The following is an 11,400-nucleotide window of genomic DNA, read 5'->3' on the forward strand; positions in this document are numbered from 1 at the left end:
GGGCTGATTTCCCACCCAGTGTTTTCAGCTCTAATTATTATATATTATTATTATTATTATTATTATAGTGTACAGTGACAGGTTACTGCTCGAAATCAGAGGTGCACCACTCATCTGGTCTTCATCCAGACTGGCGTCCTGAGCCCCCCCCCCCCCCCCCCCCCCCCCCCAAACTCACCCAGCCTCTTAAACCTCAGCCCCCACCCTCATTCTGCACCTCCTCCACTGGTTGGATACAGCTGCTCATAATGAATTTAAAACCTTCTTACTGGTATACACACAGCCTCAAACAGAGCTGCAGGCCATTCTGCAACACTGAGCTCCAGCTCAGCCTCTGCTCTCCACATTACTGGAGTCTGAATGTGGTCCCTCCACCTCTTCCCCCCTTTCTCCCCTTCTTGCATCACATCCCCTCACCCACATCGTCCTCCCTTACTGGTTCTAATATCATCCAGTGTTGGTACTTCTTATTTCTTTAGCCAGCGCCTCTCTATATGACCACCTACAGGAATGCTTATGTATGGAGTATGGAAATTCAGAGTTTATGATGTCATTTCATCGTGATTGACTGGAACGCCTCATGTTGTTGGTCATTAACTGGTGCTGTGACCCAGTTCTGTGCAAAATACTAATTCTATGCCTCTTTTACGCAGTCTGTGTTGTACATAGAATTTCTGTCCGCATTCACGGTGGAAAAATCCATCAAGTCAAAGATTTCCACATGCATACTACATAAATCTTGTTTTCTGTGTGGACTTTTGACGGACACCACTGACTACAATGCAATGCACATACACCAGACTACACAACAAGAACTGCTGAAAGTAATTTGTTGATAATTTATCTGTAAATCATCTGTAAATTACCTGTGCAATAATCTGGGCAATAACTGGTGCAATAATCTGTGCAATTCATCCTGTACATAACAGTCTGCAAATACAATTTATAATTTAAGATCATGTTTATTTTTATTACACTCTTTTGCATCTATTTGCTGTTTTTTTTTTACCTAATTCTATCTTTTACTGATGCTGCTGTAAATTGGAATTTACAAATAACAAATAAAGGTATATTGAATTGAATTGAATTGAATTGAATTGAATTGAATTGAATTGAATTGAATTGAATTGAATTGAATTGAATTGAATTGAATTGGAAATTGAGGAGCTTGGAAATATGAAAACAAACTGTGGACAAAAAGTGGACCTTGTGGGGAGATTTTTTTGTCACCTGCTGTTTCCAAGGTCAGGAATGAAGTGTCAGGCTTTATTTACCTTTTCTTCTTTAACTGGGAGTAGTCTTCCAAGGTTACTGTTAGATTTGCATGCATTTGTGCATGTATTGCATCATTTTCTATCAGTCCACAACAGTAAACTTTTTTTGATATGCTAACTGCAGTATACTATGACACGGCTCATGTTGTTTGCATGCGCTATGAAATTGGGAAATGTGTTGAAGGTCAGTCTTTTCTTCATGGTGCTGGTCACGTTAGTGATGCATCGACGTGTTGGCTTTGTCATTGTTAGCATGACAGCATGCTGATATTCATTCAAAGCACCATGGTTATCGACTCTACGGCAAAAGCTAGCCACTAAGAGATTTCAGATCGTTGGGCAGCTTATTCCTGAGAACGAGACCAAAGTCATGAAAAGCAGAACCAACTGATTATTTCTGGCGTTACACACAAAATATCTTATTATGTAATGGTGAGATGAGCACACGTATACTCCACTCCGTTTTTATTTCTAGCAGCAAGGATCTGAGAATAGCTACATCATCTTTATGCTGTTTGCAGCACTTTGGTCTGTGGATAAAAAAGAACGAGCAGAGCAGCTTCTTGTGTCCAAGGTAACATCCATGGAATCAATTTGGTTTGCAGCTCATAAATTCAATGTGTGATGCATTGGGGAGAATTAGCCAGTATGGCCAAGCACAATCTGACAGAACAATGACAATCCCTCTCATACTGACTGTCAGACCTCAGCACAATACCTGAGAACCTCTCTGTTCACTGCTGTGCTCTTTCATGATGCACAACTGGGGCACAGGGATTTAGAAATACTGAGATCCAAAAATTGAGCTTTTTAGGAGAGTTCAGGCGCATGCCCCCTGACCAAAATGAGTTCCCTGATCTAAATGTGTGTGTTTTCTCGGTCTCATTCCCTCTGTCTTTTCTCTCTGTGTGTCCTGTGCTCTCTCTCAGCCTCCTCCTCGGTGCCTCTCTGCCTGCCATAACCTGCTCCCTCTCCCTCACATCCTCTAGCTTCTCTGCCTTCAACATTACATTCCCTCTGTTCGTTTCTCTCTCCGTCCTCTGCTCCTCGTTCTCTCTCGCCCTCTGCATTCACTGCCTGTCCCTTCCTCTGTGACGCTTGTCTTCCCTGCCAAAACCTTTGTTTCTTTAGTAAACCTTCTTTATTTCATCTTTGTGCTAACTTTGCATAATTTGGCATGTGAATTATAGAAATGTGTGTCAAATAGTACATAAACATAAGCAAAATGTGTTATACAACATTGCATTTATGCAATAATATTCTATTATTACACTCTCATCATGTTGGGTGTTGTGTTGTTAGACTGAGCCTACAGCTTCCACTGTAATTATCAAGGCACACATACGTCTCTTGGTAAATACACAGTTTGAATTGGATTGGGTCAGTTGGCAGTACCTGCTCTTCCTCCCTCATCTCCATCAGCTTCTCTCTTTCTTTTTCTCTCATGCCCTCATCTTGTCCTGTGTCTCTTCCCTTTCGCAAAGCTGAGCTTTGATTTTTTTATTTTTTTTATTTATTTATTTTTTTCATCTATCTCATTGGAGAAAGCAAACACAGGGTCAGTTTATATGAACATGCAAATGTTATTGACTTCCACTAAGATAATCTTGCAATGACAATAAGAATATGCAGCCCATCCTCAACAGAAAAAAGGCTGCATAGGTTGTCTGCGAGATCAGGTTATTTACATTTATTGTTAGGCACGGCCTTTACTGGCTGTATTAATTATGACAGAAGTAACAGAGGAAGTCAGGTGATATAGGATAAAGAGCAAGAAAGTCCACATATGGAGGAAGGTAGGGTGGATGGATGGGTCAAACAAAAACAACACTTTCAAACAAACAAGGGACTCTTCACCCATGTCCAGCATGAAACCGCTGCTCAACACTGACTTATTTCAAGAGCTTATGTTACACCACATACATAACAGTAACATACTTACATTACCCCCTAATCTTTTCCTAAACCTAAGCAAGTAGCTTTGGTGCCTAAACCTAGGCAGCATGTAAACATTTCACAACATTAACCATGTGAGGACGAAGGTCCGATGTGACGGAGCTCTGCAATGCCTGTTGCTGGGTGTCACTGAAGATTAACCTATTCCGTCATTTAGGTGTGAGGGTGTGATGGAATAAACAGCCATACCTCACTTTAGCATAAATTCCAATCCTTTACACAAAAGGAAACAAAAAAGTATTTCATTATTTTTGTTTTTTTATTTATCAATGTACCATTGGATGGATTAAATTAATGTTAGCAAGCTAATACATGCAAGTCTGGGGATGAATGGCACTGAACCACAAGCAGTCCTTCTGTAAACTCTCTAGTGGTGTCACGCTTACTTCACATGCATTCAGCTGTCTATCCAGTTTCCTCATGTTGTTGACAAAGAACTGCCATGTTGAGTGGAGAAGATCACCCACTTCACCACCCAAACACACACAAGCGATGACAGCGATCAGAAGAGCGTTGTACAATATCTTTGCCACACAAAACAAAGTTTTTTTCAGGCAATCATTAAACTAGTTTTAATAAGACCACCTTAGAAAACCCTCTGAGGTTCAGACCTCAGAAACCTCAGTGGTGGGTATGGCCATGTGCACATTCTCCCTCCCAACTCATCACATATGCTTGAATATGGACTTTTCTCACTCTTTATACAACCTCATTTGACCCTTTTAGAGTGATTATGGGATGGCTGTGGAACTACAGAACTATCAGGCGACGCTGCACGTTGAAACATGACCCTAAAGTGGTACCCCATGCCTTAGAAAGTGGCGCCAAGGGGTCCTGATGAAGTGTCTGTATGTGATGAGTTGAGCGTGAGAACAGGTTGGCACAACACACCTTACCAGGCTGAATCATTTCATGCCTGGAAGGTTTCCCAACGCCCACAACTTCTAAACAGTTCCTTGGAAGTCTTTAAGGCGTGCAGACAAACACACACAAGCATGGTGTTGGGTTACGTTCTTTTGATGACACACACACACACACACACACACACACAAAACACACACATATTTGTACTGTGTTCACATCTGCACTATAACAACACGACGGAGGTACAGTTCAAAGCTAAACTGACACAGAGGAATGTTTGCTAGGTGAGCAATCGACAGACAGTCTGACTGTTAAAAAAGTACATTTCAAATGAAACTTCATCTTCCACAGCAGTAATCAATGTGGGCTAAATTGTGGGTAATCTTTTATTTTCTAAAACTTTATATATACTGTATGCAGTGTATGCATTTGGGAGTGTAATACACCATATAAAATAAAAAGGTTTTATTGTTGTTTTCCTAAGAAATTGCTTTCATAATTAACATCTTGTAATGCAGAGTGTGTTGTCAGTGTTTTTCCAGTTGGTGCAACGAGGGAGGAAATAGTTTCATAATAACTGTCAAAGTGGAATGGTATGAAGAGTGAGAGATGTATGGTATGGTATGAGATTGTGAGAAATATGTGAAATGTTCAGCAATTTTTAATGCACAGATGAACTGATGAAATGTTGACAAAGAACCATGTCCGCTTTGAAAAGTGAGAGTTGAGAAATGAGCATAGGAAGATGTATCTATTCACTCCTAAAAATCTGGAACTCCATCAAATCAGCATCTGTTCTTGTATTTGTTTTTGCTGCTGTGCCTCTTTATGTTCCTGCATTGATAACATTCATCTTAAAGGTCATTTGATTCCCATTAGAAACCAAACTGTGTGCAAAACATGTGGATTGGAGTATTGTGTGTTCACAGTTTGTGTTACGTTGCAGGGTTTACTGTAGAAATCACAATTTTCAAAACAACCACGCATGGCTCCAGTGCAGCCTTTATTCTAAGCCTGCGGGGACACCTGGTGGTGAGAGGGACCTCGACAAAGTCAGTCTGAATGGAATGTTCTACATGCCCTCACAAGAAGTGGAATAACTTCTCTGTCGCTGTGTTTAAAGGTTCCCTGTATTCATGTGCCATGTGCTCACATTTTCACATGCAGCTCATTATTTTAATTGTATATACTGATGATTTTAATTGTGTATGTATAAATACCCATGATTTAAAATACTATAGTAATTAATTTTAAATACTTCTTACTTCATGTGTTTATATCAACACATTATATATATTTCCCATTTTTTCAACTAGTTGGCTCAGCACTAAAGTTAGTGAGTATAGTTAGTGAAATACCTCAAATTTGCTTAGAGGTTATTCGTAGTTTTTGAGTCACGATTTGTCCCATTCGAGAACATATTTCATATTATCAAAATAAGAGGAAAACTTTTGGCCAAAAAAAAAAAAATGGCACAAAAAAATCCAAGGTGCAGTGACACAAAGACATCTTTGTGTCACTGCACCCTGAAGAAGGCGCAAGCCGATACACGTTGGTGTAATTTTAATGAACGTAGCCCATTAAATTAAAGGCCTTTTACATTTTTCAAACCCACTTGAGTGCCTGGACTTGGATTTTTTTGTGCCATTTTTTTTTTTTGGCCAAAAGTTTTCCTATTCCATATTCATATTATTATATTGTTTACAGACCCAGATTTGCAACAAAAGATGGAGCAGCATTATATATATATATATATATATATATATATATATATATATATATATATATATATATATATATATATATATATATATATATATATAATATAACCCTAATCTGGAATGTTTAATAACATGTTATAGCGAAAGACCTTTATTGAACACACTGCAAAATCAGATCACAAATTTTATATCAGCATCACAATCTATTTTTACACTGCATTCGAATCAAACAAACAACAAACAGAGAGAAAACCGAATCAATACAGCTAACAGCATTCTCTGTCAACCCAGTACTTTCTTATTCTGATAGTTCACTTGCATCTCTCTCCTCCTCCTGCAAGTATTGTGTGATATTGCCTCATGCACTTGAAAGGCCTACGACTGCTAGGAGAGATATCAAGAGATTTCACACGCGCGCACACACACACATATACACACTTAAAACACAGACACACGCACCCTCCACGAGCTGGGAGATGAGATAGGCAACTTATGTTGTCTGTTGACTGCCGGAGCTTGATATCGCTCCAGTCAGCCCTGAGGCTCGACCATAGTGCAGGAACAAAGCAGTGAAATATTGGAAAAAAATAACATGAGAAGTGCCCATTAGTATTTCTCTAAACACATTTCCTTATTGCATGTTTGGAAAAGTCGACTCACTCCTAGCTCCTAAAATCTGAAGGGGAAAGGGTTGTTTTGTTGCAGACCGGCCAGGTGTCAATCAAAGCCTGCCTTGATGTGCTGCCGTCCAGTGGTGAATCCTGGGAAATAGCTCGGACTCTGACTGCATTGCAGCCAAAAAACAGGGCTGGAACCAGCAGTTAATGGGCAGGGCACCGAACAGATGGGAGGGGCAGAGAGGGTTTATTTAGCATCCCCCTCTATCTCTTAATCCCACCCTCTTCCTGTACTGTTCTGGGTGCAGTTCATGAAATTTGGATAGTTGTTGCAAGGCGTTTAAATGGCTGCAGAATGAATGAACAGCATGCAGTGAAAAACAGTCCAAAGGCAGAGATCAGTGATACTACATAACTGGTTTATTTGGCTGTAATTTACCTGATGTATAATTTCCTGACATTGACATCGATTATTAAAAGGACCTGAATTTCAAATACATCAAATTGATCAATTGAAAACAAAATTCCCATGAAGTCGTACCGTTACCCAACAACGATTTATTGTTGCGTCAACAGGTGATTGTTTGTTCGCAAAATACAGCCGAGAGAGAGAGAAGAGAAAGGAAAGAAGCCAGTGAAAGTTTCTGTGTTCCTCAGAGCAGAAAACCAAAACCTGAGCATGAATCACACTGGCGGGGGAAAAACTCAGCTGATGAGAATAAAGTCAACTCAGTGAAACTGTGGAGATCTTGAAGCCATGCAGTTAACAGAATATTGCCTTCAAATAACACTCGCACATGCTTTTCCAAAATCAAACATGCATTGGGTATTTCAGTGGGGTAAAGAAGTGTAAATACTCAACATTTTAGCAATACAAATTTTCTAAATGTGTCTGATAATGAATATTTGTAGAGCATGTTACACACTTTTTCCAGCAATCCCTTTATTCAGTTGATTGTTTTAAGCAAATGATAAATGAACATTATTAAGTAAAAATAAAATATAAAATAAAATATATATTTAATATGGATCTGCCTCGATGCTGCCGATGTGTGTCACAAAAACCACAAGCAAATTCAATCACTACTACTAATTCAAAGAGCATTTTGTAAACGATCAATCATTGCAAGCACAAACTCAGTCATCACAAGGCTGTGAGTGCAGTTCGGATCACAGTGGTCACGGACAAGTTCAGCATCTCCTCTAGAAGCCGCCTCGCTAAGGCTTGTTATAGTTTAGTCACACATTTGGAAACGTCTTCTTTTCTTTCTTTCTTTTTTTTAGGAAAGGTGTGTTTTTGTTCAGCCATCCTCTTGGAACAATTATATTTTTTTTTAGAAAAGAACTACCAAAATCATGCAACTACCATTTCAATTTTGTGAGACAAAAACCAGTCGGTGCTCTTTGCTTGATTTTTCTCTTGGTGCTGGTTGGGAGGTTTGGAGGTGAGGTCAGCATGGGCGTTTTAGGCACTGCCATCTTGTTTGAGCCGCTGACTGCGAGCCTTGTAGACCTCGATCAGTAAATCTTTGACGTACTGGATTTCTCGCTCCACCGACTCCGCCTTGTCACGGAGCTCCCGATTCTGCCCCTCGAGGCCATGCAGCTCCTCCTCCAGAGAGTCCAGCTCCGCCCTCTTACGCAGCCTGTACCTGCAGAGCAGAGAATGCCTTCGGTTGGTCTGACAGGTTTCTGCTGCCTTGCATATTTATTAATGAGTCAAGTGAGCGTGACCTCTGAGCTACGTTGGGTGGATCAGACATCGCTCCCCTGAGACAACATGATGAGCTGTTTATTCCACCTCCTGCACAGCTCACCTCTTAGAAATTCCTCCTTTTTCCAACTTTTCCCTTACTTATATTATAAATTCACTTCTATCATGCTTTACACAGATGTGAAGAAATGAGTCTCCCACACAGACAAACCAGACTTATAGAAATGGATAGGTGGGGCTGAATTTGGCAGGCAGTGAGGGACTTTCCATATTCCTCCTCCACTCTACAGGACATTTAAAGCACTGGAGTGGTTGGTTTATACAACTCTCCTGCCATGTTAGAGCTGTAAAACATTAAGTATTCAGAGATCATCACTTGACTGATAAGATAAAAGAAGTATATGATCGGTAATGATTCACTGCAACATTGGATGAACTCAGAAATCAACTGACTTAGCTGTGAATATTCTCTGCTTTCTGACGACAGCAATGATTTTTACATGTTTCTTAAGTTTCATGCATGGTTTTGAAAACACAGAGAGAGGACGGAGCTAGAAACCAAAATGTAATGAGCTACCTGTGAGCAGCAGTTTTGTTCTGGTCTCTCTTCTTCTGCTTCCTCTCTCCACTGCCGGTTTCCAGAGTGGCGGCACCCATCACCAGCGCTGGTTTGACGGAGCAGGGCTCATCCTTTAGCCTCTGGGTGGGACGGTGGATGGGGGCGCCCAGCAGCGTCCCCTCGCCATCCCCTCTCGACAGACATTCATAGCTTTGGTCTGCAAGGCATTCTGGATAGAGGTAGTGGCCATGTTGGGGCTCTACAGCCTGTGCTTGTGACGGCTGGTCTAGGTCACCTATAAAGCTATGATAAGACTCTGTGCTGGCCATGGACTGGTGGAAGTAGCCGTCACCGGCCACCATTGTCTCTTGGGGAATACTTCCAGAAAGTCCTCCATCTTTGCTGCAGTGCAAGACCTCGAGCCCCGTGCTGTCATAACTTACATTGACCTTCACATTGTGCATCAACTGTCCCTCTCGCTTGTGGTGGCTGTCGTATGAGCCACCCAGACAAAAACCTCGCGCAATCTCTTCGCTGCAAAACATTCCTTCAGAAAAACAATAACTCTCCTCTTCCTTCAATGATAAAGCACATTCTCTCACCTTCTTCACGCTACCGAGACTGTTCTTGCTCACTGTCTTCAGTGTGGAGTAGTGGTTCACAGACAACTCTGTGCTTCCTGAGTAACTTCCCCTGGAGCCCCACGTATCAAGTCCAACTTCCTCCCCGACTTTCACAGCCTCGCTGATGATTCTTCGCCCATTATTGTGGTGGTAGCGGTGATGGTAGTTGTACGGAGCGGGTCGCGCAATTTTGGTTCTGCCGATGGGACCGCCACAGAAGCTGGCCAAGTCCAGTTCCCCTGTTGCCAAGGTAACAACCACAGGGCTGGTTTCTGATTGGCTGGTCCCATATGAGCCATAGGGTAACTGATAATAAGACTGGGAACCCATGGCTTGAGCACCCTTGTCACATTTTGAGGATTTCTCCAACTTGTTTGTTGTGGATGTGGACTCGGAGCGGAAGTAGTCCTCCAGCTGAGCCAGCTCCTCCTGCAGTAGAGAGGTCATGACCTCCAGATCCGAGGGCACCTTGACATCTTGTTCTAACGGCGAGGGTGGAAGGGATGAGCTTGGAGAAGACTCGGTCGTCGATACAAATGAAGACAAATCAACTTTTTCCGTCATCCAATCTGAGTGACCATCACCTATAAAAATAAAAAATAATAATCATATAATCAGTAAAGCAATCCATTTTTTTCATTCAGCTGTTTGTGCAGAATAGTTGAAATTAAAAAACGATAAATTCAGGAAAAATCTTAAATCACGCAAGGTAGAAAGGATAAATGTAAAAAAAAAAATTAAGTTCAAAATCAAGCAATGCATCCGACAAATCCAAGTGAACAACTAACCGATCATCTGAAAATGATTGAACAGCATCGTCTGCATTCGATAAATATCCACTTAGCTGTACTCACTGTACGACATTAGCCCCGTGCTGCACTGCGGCTCCGACCTCAGGATGTGGAAAAATAAAAAAGCGTCTTGGCAAAACTCACCAATTAAGTGCTGCCTCTCTGCTGGCTCCGCCCCCGTCCTGGGCCGTGATTGGCTGTGGCTAGCCTGTCGGAGAGGGGGAGCGCAGAGCTCGCCTGTGGAAATGGGAGGAATTTTCCTGCGAAGGATCGATGCCGCCATTGTGTCGTCTGCTTCGATTAAATTGTTCAAAAGCACAAAGCGTACACTGGGTGGATGAAAGAGATGTGGAAACACCTGAAGACCTGCGGGAAAATTAAGAAAATTTAAAAAGTGACAATTTTCACTTTGACCTTTAAATACCCCATTTCATCATCTAAAGCACTTAAAAATCCCCCTAAATGTTAATATATATATATAATTAATATCTAAACATAAAACAGGAAAAATAAATTCACTTTAAAGGTTTATTGAGTTCCAATTGACTCATTAACTCAACTCTTCATTGTTCTACCACCTGTCACCTCATGCTGTGACACAATAATTAATTTATGTCACCACAATATAATTAACAAGCCACAACCAGCAGAACAGGAACCTGACATACTTTAAGGAACAATAAACCATGGAAAAATAAAAAAAAGGGGGGGGGGGGGGCAGACATAAAACAGAGACTTTTACAACACTAATGACAAAATGACAGACTTCAGTTGACGCCATATTGAAAGTTATTCACAGAATCTAGTAGCAGAAATATTTATTACGCACTTAAAAACACTGTATCTAGAAACAGAAAGCAAATAAATTCACTTTTTTTTTCAATATTAAAAAGTACCTTTGTTACTTTAAAACAGTAATAATGGCTAAAATCGTCTTAAAGGAGCTGAATTGACTGCACTGTTACTGTAAACAGTGTATAAAGTCATTTGTTAGCTGAGAGCAGACATCACTCTCCGAACTTTGCTGCTTCCTCAAAGCTACAAAGCGCTTGTACTTACCCCATAGTTTCTGAATAGTCTTGAAAAGTGCGTTGCAGAAGCAAAGCACGCGAAGCTTAACGGTGAGGAGGACGACAGTCACAATTTAAAAAGCCATATTTTCCCTTTTAGAGGTCAGGGACTCTTCATCAAGTGCTATTTCGGTGAACAGACTTGCGGACAGAAAGTTTTTAAATCCGCTACTTCTCCAACTCCTAATGCCCGGACCTGATCACAGCAGAC

At 41.0% G+C, this 11,400-nt stretch overlaps 1 protein-coding gene across 2 annotated transcripts; it reads right to left on the bottom strand.

Moving 5' to 3' along the window:
• Positions 1-7,694: 7,694 nt before the first annotated feature.
• On the bottom strand, positions 7,695-11,400 carry atf5b (activating transcription factor 5b). Of its 2 annotated transcripts, XM_070971195.1 has the most exons (4): positions 11,179-11,400; positions 10,264-10,485; positions 8,724-9,912; positions 7,695-8,084 (listed from the first exon to the last, which is right to left on the bottom strand). In XM_070971195.1, exons 2-4 carry the CDS (start codon positions 10,400-10,402, stop codon positions 7,898-7,900), a joined length of 1,515 nt encoding a protein of 504 aa, XP_070827296.1. In that variant the 5' UTR covers positions 10,403-10,485; positions 11,179-11,400; the 3' UTR covers positions 7,695-7,897. The 2 variants fall into 2 exon arrangements, with proteins under 2 accessions (XP_070827296.1, XP_070827297.1); XM_070971196.1 differs by lacking the exons at positions 10,264-10,485; positions 11,179-11,400 and adding an exon at positions 10,117-10,214.

The sequence above is a fragment of the Chaetodon trifascialis genome, chromosome 9 (genome assembly GCF_039877785.1).
Source record: "Chaetodon trifascialis isolate fChaTrf1 chromosome 9, fChaTrf1.hap1, whole genome shotgun sequence".
NCBI classification, from domain to species: Eukaryota; Metazoa; Chordata; class Actinopteri; order Chaetodontiformes; family Chaetodontidae; genus Chaetodon; species Chaetodon trifascialis.

Bases quoted from the DNA above. Each gene is read 5' to 3' on its own strand.
- atf5b (XM_070971195.1), bottom strand. From the start codon at position 10,402: ATGGCGGCATCGATCCTTCGCAGGAAAATTCCTCCCATTTCCACAGGC. The intron at 9,913-10,263 runs GTGAGTTTTGCC...TTATTTTTATAG, and splicing joins AGAGAGGCAGCACTTAATTG to GTGATGGTCACTCAGATTGG. The intron at 8,085-8,723 runs GTAGCTCATTAC...TCTGCTCTGCAG, and splicing joins AACAAAACTGCTGCTCACAG to GTACAGGCTGCGTAAGAGGG.